Consider the following 27,467-nt stretch of genomic DNA (forward strand, 5'->3'; position numbering starts at 1 on the left):
AGAGAGCTGAAGAAATAAAATCCAGCCCTAAATATTGGCCTGTTTCTTCATTAAGGCCCAGAATTTCCTCAAACGATGTAACCATCGTTTGTCAATTTTCTGCCAATTTTGCCGTCAACTGAAATTTCCTGACAATTTCATTAGTAAATCATCGTGAACAATCAGGACTCTGAGGACCAATTTCAGATTTCCTGGACGTTTATCACGTTTCTGCTTAACATTTCTGCTTGTTGGAGCTTTCTGTGCACAAAGTGGCTGCCGCATTTCTGACATGACAACAGTGACTACACTTTAAAAGCACATCACTGACTGTGAAGTGTGTTGGGCATCGCGGGGTTGTGGAAGACGCTATATAAATGCACGTTTTCCCATTACCTTTTACCCGCACAGTGGAATAACCAAACTTTGCTCGATATCTAGGCTAGGCTCACACCTGAAAAGTGGCAACTTTGGTGGAACTGAACCCCAATAAGGAAATCGACGAAGAGAATTGGAAGTAAAAGAAAGGGCTTAAGCCAAGTAAACCAAATAACTCGTCAGTAAAAGTAGGAACAAGTGTGACTCGATGCACTATTACTACTCTTCCGCTAGATGTCATGGGTATATTTGTACCAGTTTCCTGTTAGATTTATGGAAGGAAAAGTAGAAAGGAGTGTTTGCATTTCTAAAGTACCTCATCCTGTCATTGAAACAGCTCAAATGCTTCACACACTTTTGGGTTGCGGTGACTGTTACAACGCAGTTTCGGCACAGAAACAGGCCATTCGGCCCATCTGCTCCATGCTGTTTATGTTCCACAAGAGCCTCTCCCCATCCTCCTTCATCTAATCCTATCAACATATTCTTTTATTCCTTTTTTCCCCTTCTGTATTTATCTAGCTTCCCCTAAAATGTATCTACACTATTAGCCTCAGCTACTTCTTATGGTAGTGAGCCCCACATTCTCACCAGTCTCTGAGTCAAGAGGTTTGTCCTGAATTCCCTATTGGATTTATTAGTGACTCATATTTATGGCCCCTAGTTCTGGTCTTACCCACAAGTGGAAACATCCTCTCCACATTGACCCTATAAAACTGTTCCATAATCTTAAAGACTGGTAACTTCTCAGTCTTCTCTTTTCTGGAGAAAGGAACCCCAGCCTGTTCAGTCTTTCCTGATAGGTGTAACCTCTCAGTTCTGGTATCATTCTAGTAAATCCTTCTTCCACCTCCTCCAGTTGCCCTATGTTCTTTTTAAAATACGGAGACCAGAACTGTTCACAGTACTCCAAGTGTGGTCTAACTTGAGTTCTACTCAAGTTTAGGATAACTTTATTGCTTTTCTACCCCTCTAGAAATGAACCCCAGTGCTTTGTTTGCTTTTTTCTTGCAGTCTTACTAACGTGTTGTTACGTAGACAAAAATAGCCAACTGCATCAAAAACATCCCACAAAACAGCAGATGGCCAATTGATCTGGTTTTATTTTTGATGGTATGAGTTAAGGGATTGGTTTTGGATAGGACAGCGGAGGAAAGGTTCCTGCTGTGCTTCAGTTAACATTGTGGGATCTTTAACATTTGCCTGAAGAGGCAGACGAGGTCTCGGTGAAATGAGTCATCCAACAAAGCAGTGCTCCATCAGTACTGACCTCCCTCAACCTATGTTATGTACTCAAGTCCCGAGGGATCATTTTGATTGTGTGATTGTGGGAAATGTGCAACAGTGAATTGGCAAGGCTTAAATGGAAATAAAAATGAGAAGAGCTGTAAAAGGGCACTGCTGACTCATTATCACGCATTTTACACTATCACACCAAGTCAAAATTAACCCTTTCTCCTGCCTTCCACACATCCCACCCAGTGTGGGCCTTGAATCCAAAACCTTCTAGCCCAGAAGCCAGCTTTTCATAGGCATTTAGGTGTAAAGTATCTCTCTAGCCCCTGCAAATGGATAGACTCTGTGGAGACAATATTCTGAGCACACATCTGTGATCTCCTAACCTATAAAAGTAGCAGGCGAGCTTCCTTATGGCTGGCAGCAAATTATCCCTCTTCTTTCATTAGAAGCAGATAAGTTAACATGGATCAGAGGTCGCTGGGTTTGAGGGTCAGTGTGACTCCAGACTCCAGTTCTGAATACGTCACTGCATTTACTGCAGGATTGGATCTGTAACCAGATACAACACATCCCTCTGGTGCTCCTCACGTAGAGAGCAACAGCTCAGAATGGAAACAGAGCAAGAAGGAGAAGTGTTGGGCTGGAGGGACAGAAGTATCATCAGCGGGAATGGTCTTCAGGATCATTGGCGTTTGCAGCACAGATGGCAACTGTTTGGTCCATTGCAATCTCTTGACTCTGTTATAACAATCCAAAACTGCTCCCACTGCATTGCTGTATCCCCACAGCCCTGTACCTTTTGCCTATCCCGTTCCAAAGGTGTGAGTGATTTGCCAAGGAACAGATGTTAAGGGAAGGGGGTGAAGATGTGTTCCCCAGGATGGCGCACAGCGTTCAATATTGGAGCAGTGAGATTGGGGGGGGTGGGGGGGGGATGGTGGGGAATGAGGAAGAGGCAAGTGTTGGAGGAGCAGTGGGTGGATACAATGGGTAATTGTGGTGGAGAAGAGCAGAGAGACAATCTGCGTGAGGACCTGGAAGGGACCTTGAGTATTTCTGCAGTGAGAAGTAAAGCTATTTCATTTGTTGTCCAATGTCGAGTTGACCTCATAAATTTTCAACTAATCAGTCAGCGATGGAAAACTGGTTTGAATTACTCACTGCTTGGCAAACCGCAACTTTGTTACCCCACAGTTAACGCTTTCCTTTATCCAAAGATTACACTTTAACCAGAGAGAACAAATGCTTCACAAGGGGAATAATGTCCAGGGGTGAGGGAGCCAGTAACAAAGGGAACAGCTGAAAAAGGCCAGGAGATGGCAAGAAAGCAAACAGAGAAAACAGAATGCACTGGAGATGGAGGAATATATTATGACGAGCAGATCTCCCGTGGCATTGCTCATATCAGTGGTAGAAGAATAGCATAACAATGCCATCTGGTGGTGACAGCCTGCAATACGAGTGTCACACAGGCCTCTTTACATGATGTTTCCAACGTTAAACAATGGCATAAAGTAACAAGACCAAAAATCATCACAACAGGAAGTGACCTTTCTGGACAGGAAATATGTACCCATGCAAGAGTTTTAATATTATATATAGATAACAATTTAAAGAAAGACTTGCATTTATATAGCATCTTTCGTGACCACAGGACGTCCCAAAGGGTTTTACAACCACTTTTCAAATGTAATCACTGTTGAAATGTAGGAAACGTGGCAACCAATTTGTGCACAGCAAGCTCCCACAAGCAGCAACAAAATAATTGGGCAGGTTAACTTCCCTGCTCTTCTTCAAAATAGTTCTATGGGATCTTATACATCCATTTGAGAGGACAGATGAGGCCTTGTTTAATATTTCATCTGAAAGGTGGTACCTCTGACAGTGCAGCACACCCTCCATACTGTGCTGGAGTGTCAGCCTGACTCAGAGGTGAGAGTGCTACCCACTGAGCCATGGCTGACCTCTATATATCACCTATATCACAGCAATGTCATATCAAAATGTCAAAGGGATTCACATAGTCCCATTATTTGTGAGGTTTAGTGACTGGTTTGTAGGCAAAAATACTGATGTGAACTTCCCCAAATGGATCAGTGGCTTCACCCAGTGAATAACTGAGCCACTCAGTTTCAGGTTGAATTCCCAGTATAGAGTGATTTAGCTGCTCTCAGACTGAGCGGCCCTGGGTCAGGGAAGCTGTTCCTAATCGCTCTCTGGGATACCTCTACTGCGACTGGGATTGCCAATCTTTTCAACTTGTTCATGTCAAATCTCAGGGCCTGCAATTCGCAGAGGATACAGATGCGTGCTCCAGATAGTAAAGCCTTGCGGCAGATAGAGTGCAAAGGATTGTGGGCATTGTAGCCGCCATTATAGACTGAGTGTTGTGATGATTGCCATGTCAGGTGATCAATGGTGGGAGCATGGGGGCGGGAAGGTTGGAGGTCAGGTGACAAACTCTCCCAGAATACAGTCCGCAGTTGGCAACCATAGCTGGGACTGCAGCTTGGGGTGTGTTAAACGATTGGGGCTCGGTTGTGATGCTGGCCTCAATCAGGTGGGCCTCAAGTGACTCGCTGTCAAGAATCACACATGAACCTTGTGATGCCATGGTGACAGGCAGCAATGGGAACATACGCCAGCAAAGAGCATTCCTGTCAGGAGAGTGCGAGGGAATTGCTTAGATTGAAATTTGTAGAATTCCCCGCCAACACATGCACGCACGTATACACACACACATACACACATTGATCTGAATCATAGGCTGGTAAGGTGCTTTGTCTATCAGTGTTGAAAGAGCTGGCTGTCTCTTGGACCTGGCTAATTAGAAAACTAACAATTCCACTTTCTGGGACTGAATCCACTTGTTTTCGTTCTCTGGTCTAGAGATCAGCAGGGTAGCTTTATAATCCCTGTGTGAAAGATATGTATGTATGAGAGGTTTAGTTTTTCAATAACTAACCAGGCTAAGATGAACAATGAGTACAAAATACACAGACATACACACACTACACAAACAATGACCTTTGGACAGTTTCATGGTGAATTAAGTTACTGAACTTTGAACTTTCTTTTGCAGGTGTTGCGGCCAATTGTGCCTCAGCCCTTGCACAGATGTCAGCGGCATCCTGTGTTCAGGATGAGAAGGAGGACAAAGAAATTCCTGAGACCACTGACCCCATAGCACAAGGTACTGAAAGCCCACTCATTATAGGAACATAAGAGCAGGAGTAGACCATTTACCCCCTCAAGCCTGTTCTGCCATTCTGTGAGATCATGGCTGATCTGTGACCTAACTCCATATATCTTTGTCCCATATCCCGTAATATATTTGGTTATCAAAAATCTTGTACAAGAGAGTTCCAAATTTCTACCACCCTTTGTGTGTAGAAGTGTTTCCTAATTTCACTCCTGAAAGGTCTGGCTCTAATTTTTAGACTATTCCCCCTATTCCTAGACTCCCCAACCAGGGGAAATAGTTTCTCTCTATCTACCCTTTCTGCTCCTCTTAATACATTGAATATGTCGATCAAATCACCCCTTAACCTTCTAGATTCCAGGGAATACAATCCTAGTTTGTGTCATCTCGCCTCCTAATTTAACCCTTGGAGTCCAGCTATCATTCTGGTAAATGTATGCTGCACTCCCTCCAAGGCCAATACCTCCTTCCTAAGGTGTGGTGCACAGGACTGAACACAGTAACTCCAGGTGTAGTCTAACCAGGGCTTTGCATTGCTGAAGCATGACTTCTACCCCCTTGTATTCTATTCCTCAAGATGCAAAGACCAGCATTCCATTCGCCGTTTTTGATTATTTTTTGTACTTGTCCACAACATTTTAATGATCTGTGTACATGGACCGCCCCCAAGTCTCTTTGGATCTCCACTGTTACTAGCTTTTCACCATTTAGAAAGTACTCTGTTTTATCCTTCTTGCTGGATGATACCAGAGAAACAGCACAGAGTATTGAGAACCCTATCATTCTGGGTCTTCGGAGGTACTGGCATGTGTTGGGAGTGGGAGGGTGAATTAACTGATGGTGTGGCCTAGACCCTTTGTAATTTTTTTTGTGTCCCTGCAGTGAAACAAAAAGTGGAGCAGAAGCTGGAGCAGATTGGGCGGCCGCAGGGTGTTCAGCTGCACACGGCCCACGTTCTGTGCATGGACGCTATCCTCAGCGTGGGGCTGGAGATGGGCAGTCACAATGCAGACTGCTGGCAGCATGTCTTCAGGTAGGTTCAGGCACGTGAACCCAGTGCAATCCTCATAGTGGTGCAGGATTCTTTGGGATTCATTGGAAAACCTTAGTGAAGAGTCATTGCCCATAGTGCAGATCTTAGGTTAATAAAAAAAGAGTAGCAGACAAGATAAGTGAGGCCCGGAAGTGACAATTAGATGGGACTGGACTTAGACTTTGGGAAGTGGGGGGGAATTTTCCTCTGCTATCTCACTGGGGCCATGGCAGAAAACATTGTAGATTCGAGATGTGCAGCCTGCTGTGGGCTTGCCATCTTTCCGGGATTTTCCTCGCCCTGACCCCGACCGGACTGCCTTTGTCCATTCCTTCCCTGCTCACTAAATGCCATTGGAGCAAGGGTTCGGGGAGGGCCAGGGCCTAGGCCCCAGTGAGTTCCCATCTCTTCCACACCAGCTACTGCTGCTTTCCTGGGTCACCGTGTGGAAGATGTTGGTAGGACCCAGGGATCCAAGGCATCAGCCCAGAGCTGCCCCAGTGGAGGGAGCAGGCCTTGTCACAATGACCTCATCCTTTAGTTGGCCCCAGGCCTTGTGCTGAAAGCCCCAATCTGGGCGGAGGTCTTCAGTTGGAGCCTTCTGATCTACGATGGTGCTGAAAGTCGAGCTTTGCTGCAGCACCGAGTCTCCTTGGTTTCTCTGGCGGGCCCATCTATATCCTCACTGTTCAAATCCATTCATTTATTTACTGTAGTGCCAGTGCTAATCAAAACCACTTTGCAGCAAAACCCAGGTCTGAAGATGAAAGGTCACATTCCGATTTTTTACTATCACCATAAGTCACGAGTGGCAACTGTAAAATAACAAAGTCGTGTACATGTGACTAAGTAACGGGGAATGGACTGAAACGGTTCCTGTGTCTCTGCAGAGTGTGCGAATATATCAGCACGTTGGAGCACAGTCACTTCACTGACGGAGGCTCGCAGCCTCCCATCGCCATCACACAGGCCCAAAAGGCGCCAAGCTCCCTACAACCGGCAGACACAGCCCTCAACTCCACCAAGAACCTGAGCCCCGAGCTGGACACAAATATCGGCAAACCCGTCATTCAGTCTGTCACCATTCAGGAGCTGATCAAGGAGAACTGCAAGGGAAAGGCGTTTGACTTCCGAGGAGGAGGCGTGCTGAGTGGGAGCAATGCGGCCAGGGCTGTCTGCACACTTTCCACAATGGCTGACAAGTAAGTAAGGAACCTTAAACTGTGGGCCTCATGCACCAGAAAGAGTTGAGGCACCTTTCCTAAAATTTCTATGAGTAAGGATCCAAAAAAGGTCGAAGATATCAATAAATGCAGCACAGCCCATTACCATAAATGTAATATAGTCACTAATAAATCCAATCGGAAATTCAGGAGAAACTTCTTTACCCAGAGAGTGGTGATGAAGTGGAACTCACTATCATGAGGAGTAATTGAGGCACCTAGAATAGATGCATTTAAGGGGAAGCTAGATAAACACAGGAGGGTGAAAATAATAGATATGTTGATAGGGTGGAATGAAGAAGGGTGGGAGGAGGGTCATATGGAGCATAAACACTAGCATGAGCCTAATGGGCTGAATGGCCTCTTTCTGTTCTGTAAATACTTTATAACTTCGTGATACTCTGACATTTGGAGAATTATTAAAAAGTAATTAAATAGTTTCCTTTCTGTTCAAGCTTTCTCAAAGGTAATTGGGTTAGAAATTAATTAATGTTGTGTGCATCAACCTGGTGGGCGATTTATGCTAAATACTCTATTTTTGAGGTCTGCAATTTAGTTACAACAACAGCTTTCATTTATATAGTGCATATAGTGTAGAAAAATATCACAAGTGGCTTCACAGGGGTATAATCAGACAATATTGGACACCGAGCCAATAAAGAGACACAAGGACAGGTGTCTGAATGCTTGGTCAAAGAGGTAGGTTACCTCTAGACATGACTATTCCAACACACTCCAGGCTGGCCTCCCACTTTCTACCCTCCATAAACTTGAGGTCATCTAAAACTCTGCTGTCCATGTCCTTACTCGCACCAAGTCCCGCTCATCCCATCACTTCTGTGCTCCCTGACCTACATTGGCTCCTGATTAAGCAACACCACAATGTTAAAATCCTCATTCTTGTTTTCAGATCCCTCCATGGCCTCACCCCTCCCTATCTCTGTAATCTCCTCCAGCCCCACAACCCTCCAAGATTTTTTTTATTCGTTCATGGGATGTGGACATCGCTGGCTAGGTCACCATTTATTGCCCATCCCTAATTGTCCTTGAGAAGGTGGTGGTGAGCTGCCTTCTTGAACTGTTGCAGTCCTTGGAGTATAGATATACTCGCAGTGCTGTTAGGAAGGGAATTACAGGATTTTGACCCAGTGATAGTGAAGGAACGGCGATATAGTTCCAAGTCAGGATGGTGTGTGGCTTGGAGGGGATCTTGCAGGTGGTGGTGTTCCCATGCGTCTGCTGCCCTTGTTCTTCTAGGTGGTAGAGGCCATGGGTTTGGAAGGTGCTGTCGAAGGAGTCTTGGTGAGTTGCTGCAGTGCATCTTGTCGATGGTACACACTGCTGCCATTGTGCGTCGGTGGTGAAGGGAGTGAATGTTGAAGGTTGTGGATGGGGTGCCAATCAAGCGGGCTGCTTTGTCCTGGTTAGTGTCAAGCTTCTTGAGTGTTGTTGGAGCTGGACCAATCCAGGCAAGTGGAGATTATTCCATCACACTCCTGACTTGTGCCTTGTAGATGGCGGACAGGCATGGGAGAGTCAGGAGGTGAGTTAATTGTCGCAGAATTCCCAGTCTGTGACCTGCTCGTGTAGCCACAGTATTTATGTGTCTGGTCCAGTTCAATTTCTGGTCAATGGTGATCCCCAGGATGTAACTGAACATCAAGGGGAGATGGTTAGATTATCTCTTGTTTGAGATGGTTATTGCCTGGCACTTGTGTGGTGCGAATGTTATTTGCCATGGATGTTGTCCAGGTCTTGCTGCATATGGACATGGGCTGTTCAGTATCTGAGGAGTCGCAAATGGTGCTGAACGTTGTGCAATCATCAGCCAACATCCCCACTTTTGACCTTATGATGGAGGGAAGGTCATTGATGAAGCAACTGAAGATGGTTGGGCCGAGGACACTACCCTGCGGAACTCCTGCAGTGATGCCCTGGAACTGTGATGATTGACCTCCAACAACCACAGCCATCTTCCTTTGTGCTAGGTATGACTCCAACCAGTCAAGAGTTTTCTCCCTGATTCCCATTGACTCCAGTTTTGCTAGGGATCCTTGATGCCATACTCGGTCAAATGCTGCCTTGATGTCAAGTGCAGTCACTCTCGCCTCACCTCTGGAGATCAGCTCTTTTGTCCATGTTTGAGCCAAGGCTCTAATGAGGTTAGGAGCTGAGTGGCCCTGGCGGAACCCAAACTGAGTATCACTGAGCAGGTTATTGCTGTGCAAGTAATGCTTGATGGCACTGTCAATGACACCTTCCATCACTTTGCTGATGATTGAGAGTAGACTGATCGGATGGTAATTGGCCGGGTTGGATTTGTCCTTTTTGTGCACAGCACATACTTGGGCAATTTTCCACATTGCTGGGTAGATGCCAGTGTTGTACCTGTACTGAAACCTCTTGGCAAGAGACACGGCTAGTTCTGGAGCACAAGTCTTCGGTACAATTGCTAGAATGCTGTCAGGGCCCATAGCCTTTGCCGTATCCAGTGCCTTCAGCCCTTTGTTGAGATCATGTGGAGTGAATTGGATTGGCTGAAGTCTGGCATCTGTGATGCTGGGGACCTCAGGAGGAGGCTGAGATGGATCATCCACACGGCACTTCTGGCTGAAGGTGGATGCTTCAGCCATGTCTTTTGCACTGATGTGCTGGGCTCCCCATTATTGAGGGTGGGGATATTTGTCGAGCCTCCCTCTCCTGTTAGTTGTTTAATTGTCCACCAGCATTCACAACTGGATGTGGCAGGACTGCAGAGCTTAGATCTGATCCGTTGGTTATGGGATCACTTAGCCATGTCTATCGCATGCTGCTTCCGCTGTTTGGCATGCAAGTCGTCCTAAGATGTAGCTTCACCTGGCTGACACCTCATTTTTAGTGATACCTGGTGCTGCTCTTGGCATGTCCTCCTGCACTCTTCATTGAACCAGGGTTGATCCCCTGACTTGATGGTAATGGCAGAGTCGGGAATATGCCGGGCCATGAGGTTACAGATTGTGGTTGAATACAATTCTGCTGCTACTGATGGCCCACAGCACCTCATGGATGCCCAGTTTTGAATTGCTAGATCTGTTTGAAATCTATCCCATTTAGCACAATGGTGGTGCCACACAACACGATGGTGGGTATCCTCAATGTGAAAATGGTCTCCACAAGGACTGTGCAGTGCTCACTCCTACCAATACTGTCATGGACAGATACATCTGCGACAGATAGATTGGTGAAGACAAGGTCATGAAGGTTTTTCCTTCTTATTGGTTCCCTCACCTCCTGCCGCAGACCCAGACTAGCAGCTATGTCCTTTAGGACTCGGCCAGCTCGGTCAGTAGTGGTGCTAACAAGCCGCTCTTCGTGATGGACATTGAAGTCCCCCATCCAGAATACATTTTCTGTCCTTGCTACCCTAAGTGCGTCTTCCAATTGGTGTTCAACGTGCCGAAGCATTGATTCATCAGCCGGGGGGGCCTTGGGTAGTAATCAGCAAGAGGTTTCCTTGTCCATGTTTGACCTGATGCCATGACACTTCATGGGGTCCGGAGTCAATGTTGAGCACTCCCAGGGCAATTCCTTTCTGACTGTATTACCACTGTGCAGCCACCGATGGTGGGTCTGTCCTGCCGGTGGGACAGGACGTACCCGAGGATGGTGATGGCAGTGTCTGGGACATTGTCTTTAAGGTATGAATCCATGTGTATGATGATGTCAGGCTGTTGCTTGACTAATCTGTGGGACAGCTCTCTCAATTTTGGCACAAGCCCCTATATATTAGTAAGGAGGACTTTGCAGGGTTGACAGGGCTGGGTTTGCTGTTGTCGTTTCAGGTGCCTAGGTCGATGCTGGGTGGTCCATCCAGTTTCATTCCTTTTTATTCACTTTGTAGCAGTTTAATACAACTGAGTGGCCATTTCAGAGGGCATTTAAGAGTCAACCACATTGCTGTGGGTCTGGAGTCACATGTAGGCTAGACCAGGTAAGGACAGCAGATTTCCTTCCCTAAAGGACATTAGTGAACCAGATGTGTTTTTACAATAATCAACAATGGTTTCATGGTCACCATTAGACTAGCTTTTTATTTCCAGATTTTTTTAATTGAATTCAAATTTCACCATGTGCGTTGGTGGGATTCAAACCCATGTTCCCAGAGCATTAGCCTGGGTATATGGATTACTAGTCCAGTGACGTTACAAGATATTTCCTCCAAGATATCTGCGCTCCTCTAACTCTGGGCACTTGAGCAACTCCGATTTTAATCACTCCACCGTTGATGGCTGTGCCTTCAGCTACCAAGGCCCGAAGCTCTGGCATTTCCTCTCTGAACCTCTCCGACACTCTATCTGCCTTTCCTCCTTTAAGACACTCCTTAAAATCTACCTCTTTGACCAAGCATTTAGTCATCTGTCTTAATATCTCCTCATTTGGCTCCTTGTCATATTTTGCTTTATAACACTCCTGTGAAGTGCCTTGGGATGTTTTATTAAGTTAAAGACGCTATATAAATACAAGTGAATGCAGTGGATGTTGTCTGTATGGATTTTAAGAAAGCGTTTGACAAAGTACCACAAATCTCAGAATTGTTACAGTGCAGAAGGAGGCCATTCGGCCCATCATGTCCGCACTGGCTCTCTGAAAGAGCAACTCCCTTAGTTCCATTCCCCCGCCTTCTCCCCATATCCCTGCACATTCTTCCTTTTCATATAACTGTCTAATTCCCTTTTGAATGCTTCAATTGAACCTGCCTTCACCACGTTCTCAGGCAGCACATTCCAGACCTTAACCACTCGCTGCGTGAAAATGTTTTTCCTCACGTCACTTTTACTTCTCTTACCAAATACTTTAAATCTGTGCCCTCTCGTTCTCGATCCTTTCATGAGTGGGAACAGTTTCTCTCTATCTGCTCTACCCAGACCCCTCATGATTTTGAATACCTCTATCAAATCACCTCTCAGCCTTCTCTTCTCCAAGGAAAGCTGTCCTAATTTCTCCATTCTATCTTCATAACTGAAATTCCTCATCCCTGGAATCATTCTCGTGAATCCTTTCTGTACTCTCTCCAATGCCCTCACGTCTTTCCTCAAGTGCGGTATCCAGATTTGGATGCAATACTCCAGCTGAGGCTGAACTAGTGTCTTATACAAGTTCGACATAACTTTCTTGCTTTTGTACTCTAAGAGTCGTTAACAAGATTGAGGCTCATGGAATAGGAGGGTCAGTGTCAGCTTGGATAAAAAAATTAGCTTAAGGACAGAAAACAGTGAGACAAGGTAAATGGTTATTTTTCAGACTGGAAGATAGTAGAGAATAGTGTTCCCCAAGGGTCCGTGCTAGGACCACTGCCTTTTTGATCTTGGAATGCAGGGAAAAATTTCAAAATTTGCCAATGTTACCAAACTTGGAGGTGTGGCAGACAGTGAGGATGATACCAACTGCAACAGGACATAAATAGGCTAGCAAAATGGACAGACAAGTGGCAGATGGAAGTTAATACAGAGAAGTGTGACGTGATGCATTTTGGCAGAAGGAATCGGGTGACGAAATATAGATTAATGACACAGTTCTAAAGAGTGTGCAGGGACAGAGGGACCTGGGGGTACCTGTGCATTGATCTTTGAAGGTGGCAGGACATATTGAGAGAATGGTTAGTAAAGCATATGGGATCTTGAGCTTCATTAATAGGGGCATTGAGTACAAAAGCAGGGAAGTTATGCCGAACTTTTTATAAAGCTCTGGTTAGGCCCCAACTGGAGTATTGCATCCAGTTCTGGTCACAATACTCTAGGAAAGACGCGAGGGTCCTTGAGAGGGTGCAGAGGAGATTTACCAGAATGATTTCAGAGATGGGGGATTTTAGTTACAAGGTTAGGTTGGAGAAGCTGGGGTTGTTCTCCTTAGAGCAAAGGAAATTGAGGGGAGTTTTGATAGAGGTGTACAAGATTCTGACAGTCTTGGATAAGTTAGACAAAGAAAAGCTGATACAAGGACTTAAGGTTTTGGGCAAAAGATACAGGTGGGATGTGAAGAAGAACTTTTTTTCACAGTGGGTGGTAATGACTTGGAACTCACTGCCCACGAGGGTGGTGCAAGTGGAGATGATCAATGATTTCAAAAGGAAATTGGATTGACACTTGAGGGAAATGAACTTTGAAGGCTACGGGGATTAAACAGGGGAATGGGACTGACTGGATTCCTCTACGGAGAGCCGGCGTGGACTCGATGGGCTGAATGGCCTCCTTCTGTGCCATAATGACTCTATGACTCTGTTGTAGATAAGGAGCATCTTAAAGATGGAGAGAGAGGTAGAAAGGTTTAGGGATGGAATTCCACAGGGTGGGACCGAGATGCTTGATGAAATGGTGGAGTGAAGGAGTGTGGGTGGTGATGCACAGAAGAAAGCAAGAGGATAATTACTGGCAAGTCCCACATGGAGAGACTTAAAATTAGAATGGGAGGGAATAAGTGACCAAGTCTGAGGCAGAAAGATTTTCCAGCAAGGAGTGGGAACGTTTTAAAGATAAAATATGGGTGTGAGAATTCCCAGCAAAATTGGAGCAGGACTGGTTTTACCACCTGAAGTACCTTTAAGCAAGATGAATACTAATTTATTCTCTTTCATTCTTTCCTTCTCATTTGCTTCTCTGTCACTCTTACTCTCTCCCCTCCTTCCCCCTTTCTCTCTCTGTCTCTTGCAGGTTATTTGAAGATGCTGCTGTAAAGCTGAATCTAAAAGCCCTGGTGGGATTTCTCAATCAGCTGCGTAGAGCATCACAGGCCCAGCTCTTTGACTCCATTACAGAGACTGTGGACTACTCACTAGCAATGCCAGGTAACATCTGCCAGCTCCTCTAACCCGTCTCCCGATGCTTAGGCAGCTGGGCTACCGGTTTGTACTTTAGCATCTGACGCAGCTTTTGGGCAACTGAGGAGGAGACAGAAATGTCGGCTCTTGTAAGCTCTCTGGGCCCATAGGAATTGCTAAATGTATAGAGACCGAGCTCCATTTAGTTTACCTTCTACCATCCTGCTAGTCACATGATACAATAATAATGCACTTGTTGACTAATCACAACAATCAATTTCTATCAACAGACCCAGACATGGCTGGGAATTTTATTCTGGTGGAAGGGGTCTCAAAGTCTGGAGAAACTGACGCCGAGATTCCTGCGGCGTCTCTTCTCTGGAAGGCCTGCGGAATATAGTGCCAATCAGGCACTTGAGTGGACAGCGGCTGGCCTTCCACAGGATCAAGGACCCCGTCCACAGGAGGACCCACCCTTGCAGAGCTGCCAGCCAATCCGAGGCTGGCAACTGCAGCACCACCGCGGAGGTGGTGGTGGCTGCTGCTGCTGCTGCAGGTGCACCCAGCAGAGGCCGAGGAGCGTCTCGGCAACCTGTCCTCAGGTAGGTCAGGGCAGGAGGGGTCTCACGGGGTGTGGGTTACGGGGGTGGGTAAGGGAGGAGGGGTCAGCAGCAGAGCAGGGGGATGGCCTTCAGTGGGATCTGCCCCCCCCCCCCCCACCCCCCTTCCCGATGCTGGGTCCCTCGTTCAGGCACTATGCCTTTTAACAAGGGACCCATTCACAGGCCTTCTGCCTAAATTTTGCTGGTGGCGGCAACAACCCCCTCCTCCTGCCACCATCCTATCCAATTTTAAGCTCCCCCCGCCTCCAAATCTGCTGCACCGGAGAGCATAAAATTCCGCCCCACACCCCCCCCAGCTCCCCCCGTGAGGTGAGGTGAAGAGCTTTGGGAACCATAGCTGCAAAGTCATCATCTTCCTCCCAGGCAGACTACACTCACCACAGGTCATGTCTCAAATTGCTCATGCACGGTATCCTAAAATGTTATTTTCCGAAATAAATCTTTCTAATTTGCATTTGAATGGGTCAATACTATCAGCTTCCACCATTTCCCAAGGGAGCCTGTTCCATAGATCAGCCACTTGCTCACTGAAATATTGTTGTGGTCTAGACGTGACTCCTCATATCCTCAGGCCAACTAGGGATGACTAATAAATTTTTCCTTGCCAGTATTGCCTATGTCCTAAGAAAAAGAATTACACTGACCACAAGTGCCCTGTGTCTGTCCCATTCACTCACATCAGTGTACCCTAAACTCACCAGGGGTCAGAGGTCAGCCAGCAGGAACCAGCTCTGTTGCCCCTGCAATAAAAGAGCCTACGCCTTCTTTGTGGACATGTCAGCCTGGGCTCAGTGGCTAGCCCTCTTGCCCATGAGTCAGAAGGTTGTGAGCTCACAGTCCGACTCCAGTGATTTGAGCGCAATTGTCCAGGCTGGCGCTTTAGTGCAGTACTGAGGGAGTGCTGCACTGTCAGAGGTGCTGTCTTTCAGTTGAGATGTTGAACTGAGGACCTGTCTGCCCTCTCAGGTGGGTATAAAAGAAGAGCAGGGGAGTTCTCCCTGGTGTCCTGCTGAATATTTATCCCTCAATCAACATCACTAATAAACAGATGATCTGGTCATTATCACATTGCCATTGGTGCTGTAAATTGGCTGCTGCTTTTCTGACATTACAACAGTGATAACACCTCAAAACATAATTCAATTGGCTGTAAATTTGGGACAACCCGAGGCGCTATATAAATGCAGTCTCTTTCTTATTCTCCTGGCTCTTCCTTCGGTACTGGCGGTTTGTCTGACAGAGGCTGTCATGGAGCAGACGTAGAGGCTGATCGCTTCTGCTGGTAAGTGTGTTTTTGATTCCTTCTGCTCTGATGCACAGGAGAGGCCAGGTCCACCCATGAGCGGCGGAGTGCTCTGCACCTTTTCCGACTCGGTGATGTGATGCTGCGAATTGTGCGGAGCCGATATCGTCCCCTGTTGCACCTGATGAAGACCTGGAGTGTGGTGGGTCCTCACTTAGCAGAGGTAAATGTACAGTTTTATGTTGTTATTTTCACTATTGGGATGTGGGCACCGCTGGCAGCTAGTGTTGTACTGAGGGAGCGCTGCAATGTTGGAGCTGTCATCTTTTAGATGAGATGTTAAACCGAGGCCCTGTCTGGCCTGTCAGGTGGGTGTAAAAGATCCCATGGCACTATGTTGAAGAAGAGCAGGGGAGTTCTCCCTGGTGTCTTAGTCAATATTTATCCCTCATCCAACATCACAAATAAACAGATGATCTAGTCATTACCACATTGTCTTTTGTTTGGGCTGCCACAAAGAACAAAGAACAAAGAAAATTACAGCACAGTAACAGGTCCTTCGGCCCTCCAAGCCTGCGCCGATCCAGATCCTAAATCTAAACCTATCGCCTATTTTTTTGCCACGTTTCCTACATTACAATATGATGACACCTCAAAGAGTATTTCATTGGCTGTAAAGTGCTTTGGAACGACCTGAGGTCATGAAAGGTGCCATATAAATGAGAATCTTGAACATCGTCTCGCCCTTTCCCGCAGTATTGGCAGTCTGTGTGAGGGGGTGATGTTGAGCCCCCTTGAACTGCTGCAGTCCGCGTGGTATAGGTACACCCACAGTGCTGTTAGGGAGGGAGGTCCGGGATTTTGACCCAACGACAGTGACGTATGTCAAAGTTGGGATGGTGTGTGACGTGGAGGGGGAGCTTGCTGCAGTGTGTCTTGTGGATAGTACACACTGCAGCGATAGTGCACCAGTTGTGAAATAATTCCATATTTAAAGTGATGGATGGGTTGTCGATGAAGCAGACCGCTCTGTTCTGAACGGCAACGAGCTTCTTGAGTGGCGTTGAGGCTGTGCTTATACAGGCAAGTGAAGAGTATTCTGTCACACTCCTGACTTGTGCCTTTCACATCAAATTCTTTCATGTCAGCCAAATACACATCAGTCAAGAGTATTCGCAAGTAGTACAAGATGAGGGTGATGAAATCCTTACTGAGCTGATATTTATTGTGTTTTTTAATGTGCTTTTCTCTGAATAACTGAATAAGTATTTCTGCTTTGCCCAGGCTGCCTGTCACAAGGAGAGGCACGTTTCCCAGAAGGCAGTTTCCTTCATCCATGATATTCTAACGGAAGTTCTAACAGACTGGAATGAACTGCCATATTTTCACTTCAACGAGGCCCTTTTCCGACCATTTGAGCACATCATGCAGTTAGAGCTTTGCGATGAAGATGTACAAGATCAGGTAGGGTACGATGTGAGATGCATCCAGTAAGCTTTAGTCACATTTCCCAACTTCTACTGCATCAGTGTTTATTCTGTTCCCCAGTTCGAGAGATTAAGGATGGCTGGTTCCAGGCCTTTGGTGGCTCTCCGGCCCCTGCTTATGTGATTTCCAGGCTTCTGATTACCATGACTCGGCCTCTCATTTTGTGACTCCCAGATTTCTGCCAGTGGTGATTTGCAGATCTCTACTTATGGTGACACTAACCCTCTGCTTTTTTTCCAAAATATACTTTATTCATAAAAATCTGTCACTAACCCTCTGCCTACAGTGACTCTAGGCCTCTACTTATGGTGATTCTAAATCACTGCCTATGGGGATCCTAGGCTTCTACTTACAGTCCTCTACTCATAGTGACACTAGCCCTCTGCCTATGGTAATTCCTAGGCTTCTGTCATTGGTGATTTCCAGCCCTCTGCTGGAATTCTAGGTGTAGTTCTAGTTACCTTCTAAAATGGATGCAGCAAAGATTGTTCAGACAAGAGCAGCCACGGTAAAACTGGGATCCGATGTGCGGAGTGATGTGGAGAGCTTGTCAGTAACTTGCTGATTGCAAAGAGGAAGTGACTTCCTGTAGCTCTGCATCTGTGTGTGAACCCTCTGTTCCTCCAACACCCGCCTACTTCTCATTCCCCACCCCCTCCACTCTGTCATTGGCAGGAAGTTCTCTATGTTAAGCTCCTGCCCTCTGGAACAACTTCTGTCAGCACCTAAGCCTTGCCACATCCCTCTTTTCCTTCAAAAGCCTCGTTAAGATCCTTCTTTCTCATTGAGCTTTTTCCTCCTCCTGACCCTCTTCATTCTCCTTTCCTGCTTGATGACCTCTCGCGATCCGCTAACTCTGTAATTAATGATCACTGTAGAAATTAATCATCACGATACTGGGGCTAAAAGGGTTAAATTACAAGGACAGGTTGCATGGAGTCGACTTACAATCACCTTGAGTGTAGAAGATTAAGGGGTGATCTAATTGTGGAACCAGTAAAAATAGACAGAACTTAGTTGAGAATGCGGGGCCAGTCACACAACAATACACAGTGTGTCGAGACATAGGGGGGTTGGGTAGAAAGGGGACCAGCACACAGATGGCCCAGAGGAATTGCAGACAGTCCAGAAAAACAGGCTGAAACATTAGCCACGATGCTAGCAGACCCAGTGTCCTTGCACAAACCAGATAAGGAGTTGCTATGGACATGAGATATGATTAGACCTAGGGTTAGACAATGGGAAAGTGTAAGAAATGAGAAGTGCTGACCAGGCTCTTACTAAACCAAATAAGGAACTATCATTGTCATTGTACAAGACCCCTATGAGTTAGTAAGAGGGGTGGGTCTTGGAAACAAGATTTAACCCATGAATGAATCTTGGGACGGCGCGAGAACCCGGGACCAACACTCGCAAGAGCAGCCGCAAGCCCGAGACTGATCACCTTGCGTCTTGACGGGTAGTATACTGTGCAAGTAGTGAGTGCTTGTACTTGATGATTTAATGTGTGAATAAAACGTTTGAGATCTCTTTCTCCTGTCTGCTGTTGTGAATTCTTTAGAGTAAGTGCATATTAGGCCCATTCTTTGGAATAAGAATTGAGTAGACAAAACAGGACAACATAATGAAGGCACTTAAGATGATTAAAGGAGTTGATAGGGTCGATAGAGAGGGGGCAGAACAAGCAGGCATAACCTTAAAATTAGAGCTGTGCAGTTAGGGAGTGATGTCAAAAAACACTTCTTCACACCAAGGAAATCTGGAACTCTCTTGCCCCCAAAAAGCTGTTGAGGCCAGGGTGGAGGGGGTATCAATTGAAAATTTCAATTTTTGTTGGGTAAGGGTATTGAGGCTTATGGAACCAAGGTGGGTAGATGGAGGTAAGATACAGATCGACCATGATCTCATCGAATGGCAGAACAGGTTCAAGGGGCTGAATGGCCGCCTTCTGTATCAGTGTTCTTAAATGTAATTTTTTGGACAGTGGAGAAACGAGGAGTGTGGGAGGCTGTGCAGAGCCTCCAATAATTATTGGTGTGAATAAACATTGAATTTACTACCTTGTGCTATTTAGGTGATAACGTCAATCGGAGAGTTGGTGGAGGTATGTTCACCGCAGATCCAGTCAGGTTGGCGGCCACTCTTCAGTGCTTTGAAGACAGTGCACAGTAATAAGTCTGATGTAAAGGAATATCTGATCGGGGACTATTCTATGGGTGAGTAAGGTGATGGAGACTTCCTCTGCCCAGGACCAGCTGGGACACCTGCACAACACTCTTCATTATGTCAAGGTCTCACTCCAGTGGTAAAAGCTGTTAGTTTATACTTAAAACATTTGCCACTCGCTGTTATATACTTATTTGAGTCCCATTGTGTGGCTCACAGTTATCACTCTATTTCTGTTATACCACTCACTTACTATAAAACCTGCAGTTATAACATTCCCGTTAAATAGCCTGCAATTATAACCTTGGGGTCATAACACTCCCAATAATAGCATATCGCTCCTGTCAGAACCGTGCTCATAATAGAATGTTGTTATACCACATCCATCATTGTTCGGTTCCTGCCACCAACTCCATCTCTCTCCCTGGCGTCTGTCTGAGGCTAAACCATCTGTCTGCAACCTTGGTGTCATACTTGACATAAGATCAGCTTCTGATCACATATCCACGCCGTCGCTAAGATTGCCTTTTCCACCTCCATAACATTGCTTGACTCTGTCCCTGCCTCTGCTCATCTGCTGCTGAAACCCTCATTCATGCCTTTGTTACCTCTAGACTTGACCATTCCAATGCAATCCTGGCTCGCCCCCCACATCCTACCCTCTGTAATCTTGAGGTCATCCAAAACTTTTCTGCCCATGTCCTAACTCGCACCAAGTCCCATTCACCCATCACCCCTGTGCTCGCTGATCTAAATTGCCTCCTGGTTAAGCAATGCTTCTAATTTAAAATTCTCATCTTGTTTTCAAATCCCTCCATGGCCTCTCCCACTCCCTATCTCTGTAACCTCCTCCAGCCTCACAACCCTCCAAGATACCTGCGCTCCTCTAATTCTGCTCTCTTGCATAGCCCCAGTTTTCATCGTGTCACCATTGGAGGCCGTGCCTTCAGCTGCCTAGGCTCTAAACTCTGGAATTCTCTCCCTAAACCTCTCCTCTACTCTACTTCTCTCTCCCTCCTCTTTAAGATGTTCCTTGAAACCTACCTCTTTGACCACATCTGCCCAAAGTTTTCCTTATGTGGCTCAGTGTCAATTTTTGTCTGATAACACCACTGTGACGCGCCTAGGGACGTTTTACTACAGTAAAGACGCTATATAAATGCAAGTTACTGTAGTTATTAGGTTTTCAATTACAGAACTCTATCAAAGCCTTCCTCCCATTATAAGTCTCTTTGTTGTAATACTATTCTAACTTCCCTCCTGCTTTAAGGCTGTCATTTATAAGACCTCATTTATGTGTGTCAGCTGTGGCTCAATTGGCAGCACTCTTACCTCTAAATCACAAGGTTGTGAGTTCTCACTGACACTCCACTGCAGTACTGAGGGAGTGCTGAACAGTCAGAGGTGCTGTCTTTCAGATGAGACATTAAACCATGGCCCCATCTGTTTTCTCAGGCGGATATAAAAGATTCCGAGGTGCTATTTCGAAGAAGAGCAGGGGAGTTCTCTCTGTTGGCCTGGCCAATATTTATCCCTCAAGCAACATCACAAATACAGATTATCTGGTCATGACCACATTGCTGTTTGTGGGAGCTTGCTGTGTGCAAATTGGCTGCTGCATTTTCTATATTACAACAGTGATGACACTTCAAAAATACTTTATTCACTATAAAGTGCTTTGGGACATCCAGTGGTCATGAAAGGTGCAGATGGGGGCTGGGTTGATTGCAGTATTATATGTAGGCAACTCATGATTACTGGTATGTAACCATTCACTTTGTTTGTCGGCAGGAAAATCCCAGGCTCCGGTCTTTGATGTCTTCGAGGCATTCCTCAACACAGATAACATTCAAGTGTTTGCTAACGCAGCCACTGACTACATAATGTGCCTTATGAAGTTTGTCAAGGGTTTGGGTAAGCTTCCTCTCATATAAAATTGAAATCTTGATATAGAATGATTTCGAGATTACAGCACAGGATCAGGCCATTTGGCCCAACTGGTCTATGCTGGTGGTCATGTTCCACACGAGCCTCCTCTCATCCTGTTTTACCTTACCCTATTTGCGTATCCTTCTACTCCTTACTCCCACAAGTATCGATATAGTTTCCTCCTAAATGCATCAAAGTTAGTCGATTCAACCTCTCCCTGTGTTAACGAGTTCCACAATCTCACCATTCTCTGGGTAAAGAGCTTTCTTTTGAATTCCTTATTGGATTTATTCGTGACTATCTTATAGTTATGGCCTCTAGTTTTGGATTCCCCCACAAGTGGAAACATTTCCTTGTCTACCCTCTCAAAGTCCTGCATAATTTAAAGGCCCTCTAAACTTTGCCCCTCTCACCTTAAACCTATGTCCCCAAGTAACTGACTCTTCCACCCTGGGGAAAAAGCTTCTGACTATCCACTCTGTCCATGCCACTCATAACTTTGTAAACCTCTATCATGTCGCCCCTCCACCTCCATCGTTCCAGTGCAAACGATCCGAGTTTATCCAACCTCTCCTCATAGCTAATGCCCTCCAGACCTGCAATGGTTCAGCATCCGGAATAGGGGAGCCACACAGACCAGGTTCAGTCACCATGATGTGCTGTTGGCTGCCGTCAGCTCCAGGTGGGTGTGGTGGGTGGCTTCAGCTCCTCTGAATGGGGATGTGGTGAAAATGGCTAGGGTGCCCTCTGCAGACTGCCATCACCCAGCGCCCCATGCTGGATAGGGTGGATGAGGCCTGGTCAGAGTGTGCGACATCCGATTGCTGTGGACAGTAGCAGAAAGCGCTCAGTGTCCATGATTGCATGACTGCAGTGAGCAGTCAGTACCCTTGGGAGAAGAGAGGAGTGTATTAGCTGAAGAGTATTTTTATTTATTTTTTTATTATTTAGAGATACAGGCCCTTCGGCCCACCGAGTCTGTGCCGACCATGAACCACCCATTTATACTAATCTTACACTAATCCCATATTCCTACCACATCCCCACCTGTCCCAATATTTCCCTACCACCTACCTATACTAGTGGCAATTTATAATGGCCAATTTACTTACCAACCTGCAAGTCTTTTGGCTGTGAGAGGAAACCGGAGCACCCGGAGGAAACCCACGCAGACACAGGGAGAACTTGCAAACTCCACACAGGCAGTGCCCAGGATTGAACCTGGGTCGCTGGAGCTGAGAGGCTGCGGTGCTAACCACTGCGCCACCGTGCCGCAGAAGAAAACCGGTAATTCTGCTCATTCGTAGGAGCATGGAAACAAGAGGAGGCCATTCAGCCCCTCGAGCGTGTTCCACCATTCAGTAAGATCATGGCTGATCTGTATCCTAACTCTAGCCAGCTGTCATGGCTCCAAATCCCTTAACACCCTAAGCCTATCCAAAATGTATCCATCTCAGATTTAAAATGATTAATTGAGCTAGAAACCAATGTTTTATGTGGGAGAGAGTTCCACACTCTGCAGCACTCCCTTTGCACGAAGAAGTGTTTCCTAACTTCACTCCTGAATGGCCTGGCTCTGATTTTAAGCTCACTTTCCCTTGTCCTGGACACCATCTCTACCCCCACCCAGTGGAAACAGTTTCTCTCTCTATCTACCTGATCAATTCCTTTCAAAAATCCTAAAAACCTCATTCAAATCACCCGTTAACTTTCTATATTCCAGGGAATGTAAGCCTAGTTTATATGAACAGTCCTCGAATTTTAACCCTCGGAACCCTGGTAACAGTCTCTGCTGCTCTCCTTTAATCTATCCTTTCAAAGGTGAGGTGCTCAGAATTGAGCCACCTTCTCCTTAGCAGTCATCCAGCAGAGGACAGGCATGAGGCAGCACCTTCAACTCATGTCTACACCTTTGGGGTTTTTTTTGTGGGGTGGGGTCTTGATAGGGTAGCTGCTGAGAGGATATTTGCCCTCGTGGGAGAATCTAGAACCGGGGGGATAGTTTTAGAATAAGGGGACGCCCCTTTAAGACGGAGAAGAGGAGGAATTTCTTCTCTCAGAGGGTCGTGAATCTTTGGAATTCTCTTCCACAGTGAGCAGTGGAGGCTGGGTCATTGAATATATTCAGGGCTGAGATAGGCAGATTTTTGAACTATAGTAGAGTCAAGGGTTGTGGGGAACTGGCAGGAAAGTGGAGTTGAGGCCAAGATCATATCACCCGTGATCTTATTGAATGGCGGTGCAGGCTCGAGGGGCTGAATGGCCTACTGCTGCTCCTATTTCTTATGTTCTTATATTCCCTTTACTGTTGCCTGTCGCTGAGTCGTCTCCACCTTCAGGCTTGGGAAAGGCCAATTGAACCTTGCCAAAGGGGTTCGAAATTGTTTCCCATTTCCCATCCCTTAAAATTTCACTCACACACAATCTTCTGCTCCCACCGTGAGTGCACACAGTCCATGTAGAGGTATGTTGGTGAGGTGACTTAATTCTGTCTAAAACCCACTGTTAATTTATCAGGAAAGGGTGAACAGGCTGGATCTCTAGAGGTGTGACCAAAGAGGCCTTTAAAATTTTGAAAGGTTTTGATAGAGTAGATAGAGAGAGAGTGGGTGTTTCCACTTGTGGGGAAGAGCATAACTAGAGGCCATCAATATAAGATAGTCACCAAGAAATCCAATAGTGAATTCAGACAAAACTTCTTTACCCAGAGAGTGGGGAGAATGAGGAACTTGCTACCACAGGGACTGGTTGAGGTGAATAGTATAGATGCATTTAAGGGGAAGCTGGATAAAGACGTGAGGGAGAAAGGAATAACATTAAATGAGGAAGGCTATGGGAGGAGGCTCAACTAGAGCACAAATGCCAGCATGCACTAGTTGGGCCAGAAGACCTGTTTCTGTGCTGTATATTCTGTGTACTTCAATCTAATTAATCACTGGGGTTTGAAATGCACCAATATTGGAATCTTGCTCAAGTTGGGAGGTAACCAGTTGCCCGACACATCACTTAATTGGGCCGGGGCAGTCAGTGTCGCCTGGGCACGTGCGGATGGGCAGCTCGGCTGATATGCCCTCAGTGGTGTTCTGATACCAGTCTGATACCTGACACACAAGCACAAATCCAGCAGGAGTCACTGGAGAGAAGTTGGAAGCAGGAGCCTTGGTTAATGTTCCTCTTCCTGACACAAGGATCTTTAAGGGCAATTGTAACACCTCACTTTCTGAGATATAGTGGACTCCACACGGGTGAGGATTGAACTTGGCACCCTCCAGTTTCTATGACTCAGTCCCACACTGGGTTCACCCACAAGTCTAGGACCACCTGGTAGCACCATATCACAGCATTACCAGTCAGATACATTGAGTGCTCATTGTACATTGTACATCTGGGCCATTTAGTAACTCAATAAAAGCTGTCAGATGCAATTAAAAAAAAAATGTAAGCATCCTGATGGCTCAGACTGAACAGGAAGATCCCAAGTTCAATCCCTGCATTAGCTTACTTCAGCTAGAGCGGAATTGTGGCCATAACAATTAGGCTGCGAGTCTGATTTAGGCAAGGCACCCAATCCTGATTACAAATGAGTGATCCCTAGGAAAAGTGCATATTTGAACTAGGAATGGGGACAGGAATGGGTTTCGCTGTGATGCCTTCCGAGTTGGGTAGGCATTAAGCGATGCCCAAGAGGATGATCCCACACCTCTGATTGCCCAGGGATGGAGTTAACGGCTTCAGGACATAGAGGAAAACTGGCGGAAAGAAATCGGGGAATCAGACTAAAAAGTAAACAATGGCATGTGTTTCGAATGATTGTAAATTAATGAAGTTTATTGTTTCTTATGTTTGAAGGTGATGAGGATTGTAAAGAAATAGGGGATTGCTTTCCAGGTTTGGGATCCAGTTCCACAGATTTATGCCTTCCCGCCCTTGAATACCTCAGGAAGTGTTCACAGGTAAAGAATATTCCCAGACATTCCCTAAAGAGATGCAGTCCCTTTGGGTCGGGTTTCTTGCTTAATTTATCATTAAAATAATGGTCCCTGACATTCCTTGATGGTTCTGCCATACCCTGGAATTTCCTGGCTGTCTTACAAAGGACCACTCCTGACAGAGTAAGTGACATTCCAGGGAGAAGGACTCTCCAAACAGGAGTTCCCATTCCTGAGCCTCAGTCAGGAGCCAGTGATGATCAGGAAGCAAAGTTTTGGTGTGTCTTTCCCTCTCACGTCTTTCAATCTCCAATCTCAACACCAAACATTTCTGGCTCTTCCTGCTTAGTGTGTCCACTCGGACCCTGACACTGCGCCGATGCTACACTCACTCGAACTCAATGACTACTTGCTGCTCCGTCTATCACTCTGTACTCAGTGTTTACTCCATACTATCCCAAGCTCTATATTCTCTGATAATAAGTCAGTATGGCTCGGCTGGTTGCACTGTTACCACTGAATGAGAAGGTTGTGGGTTTGAGCCCCACCTCAGAGACTTGAGCACATAATAATGCTCCAGTGTCGTACTGGGGGAGTGACACAATGCAAGTGTTGCCTTTTGGATGTGACATTAAATGAATCCCTGGCTGTGTGTTCAGGTGGATGTCTTCTTTGGCCTCCTTGTCTCGGGAGACAATGGGTAAGCGCCTGGAGGTGGTCAGTGGTTTGTGGAGCAGAGCCTGGAGTGGCTATAAAGGCCAATTCTAGAGTGACAGGCTCTTCCACAGGTGCTGCAGAAAAATTTGTTTGTCGGGGCTGTTACACAGTTGGCTCTCCCCTTGCGCTTCTGTCTTTTTTCCTGCCAACTGCCTAGTCTCTTCGACTCGCCACACTTTAGCCCCGCCTTTATGGCTGCTCGCCAGCTCTGGCGATCGCTGGCAACTGACTCCCACGACTTGTGATCAGTGTCACAGGACTTCATGTCGCGTTTGCAGACGTCTTTAAAGCGGAGACATGGACGGCTGGTGGGTCTGATACCAGTGACGAGCTCGCTGTACAATGTATCTTTGGGGATCCTGCCTTCTTCCATGTGGCTCACATGGCTAAGATGTAAAAGATCCGAAACTATGATTAAAGAGCATGTAGTCTCCGAGCCTCCTGGCCAACATTTATCTCCCAAAGCACAGCATCAAAAACAAATTTCATTGCTGTTTGTGGGAGCTTGCTGCGTACAAATTGACTGCTGCATTTCCTACATTACAACAATTACACTTCCAAAATAATTAATTGTTTGAGATGCACTTTGAAATGTCCTGAGGATGTGACAGGCGCTGTATAAATGAAAGTTGTTTCTTTCTGAGGACTGACCTCTGGGACTTTTTAAGCAAACCCGTATTCGTCAGGGAACAAATGGTTCTAAGTGGAGAAACCTGGAAGATTCATCATAGGCTCATCAATGGCTGTTTGCAAACAGACCAATCACCTGCCCTCTCAGGAACTTAGGTGTGAGTCATGTCGGACCGAGAAACACGGACAACTTTATTCTGGAGATTAAATTACCAACAAGGGAAAGGACTGAAAGCAGTGTGGTGTTGGTCATGGGAGCAAAGGAACAGGAGGAGGCCATTCAGCCCCTCAAGCCTGTTCCATCATTCAGTGAGATCATGGCTGATCTGCCCCTCAACTCCATTTACCCACATTGATTCTATGTCCCAAAATACCCTTGCCTGACTTTTTAAAAAAATCCATTGATCTTAGTTTTGAAACTTTTCAACTGACCCCCAACCTCAACAGCATGTTTATGGGAGAGAGTTTAAGATTTCCACTACTTTCTGTGTGAGAAAACCTCTTTGTGAAATTTCTCTAACTGTTTTTGGTGATTTGTGTGTTTGATTACTCTCGTTAGTTACTTGCCAAAATCTATAAGATGCCTTCGAAGCCGATTTTCCACGGGGCGCAGCTTGCCAGCTTGCCATTCAGAGGCCCAGAGAGGTCGGTGAGCAGCGAGGACGGGGTCGAGTCTGTCCTGAACGAGTTTGATGATGACACAGGTAAATGGAACGCTTGGGCTGAATTCTGCAAGCCAGCCGCCAAAATCGGTGACAGGCGATAACAATGGCAGCCCGCCCGTGCGGGACACACACCGAAGAGCCACCGCGATTCCAAGCACGGCTGCTCATTTAAATAACCGGGCGGGCCGCCCTCCCCGATCCCATGGAGGGGGTGGGCTCTCCGTCTCCTG

At 46.3% G+C, this 27,467-nt stretch overlaps 1 protein-coding gene across 2 annotated transcripts in view; it reads left to right on the plus strand.

The window, feature by feature from the left end:
• arfgef3 (ARFGEF family member 3) overlaps positions 1 to 27,467 on the plus strand; it is a 131,553-nt gene that overhangs the window by 73,493 nt on the left and 30,593 nt on the right. For both annotated transcript variants that reach the window (XM_068045507.1, XM_068045508.1), the window contains 10 exons: positions 4,679 to 4,789; positions 5,681 to 5,831; positions 6,722 to 7,033; positions 13,741 to 13,874; positions 15,791 to 15,936; positions 16,998 to 17,177; positions 19,276 to 19,417; positions 21,159 to 21,281; positions 25,146 to 25,249; positions 27,132 to 27,276. In XM_068045507.1, the coding sequence (XP_067901608.1) occupies positions 4,679 to 4,789; positions 5,681 to 5,831; positions 6,722 to 7,033; positions 13,741 to 13,874; positions 15,791 to 15,936; positions 16,998 to 17,177; positions 19,276 to 19,417; positions 21,159 to 21,281; positions 25,146 to 25,249; positions 27,132 to 27,276 (1,548 nt within the window). The remainder of the gene's footprint in view (positions 1 to 4,678; positions 4,790 to 5,680; positions 5,832 to 6,721; positions 7,034 to 13,740; positions 13,875 to 15,790; positions 15,937 to 16,997; positions 17,178 to 19,275; positions 19,418 to 21,158; positions 21,282 to 25,145; positions 25,250 to 27,131; positions 27,277 to 27,467) is intronic.

The sequence above is a fragment of the Heterodontus francisci genome, chromosome 13, assembly GCF_036365525.1.
Source record: "Heterodontus francisci isolate sHetFra1 chromosome 13, sHetFra1.hap1, whole genome shotgun sequence".
NCBI lineage: Eukaryota > Metazoa > Chordata > Chondrichthyes > Heterodontiformes > Heterodontidae > Heterodontus > Heterodontus francisci.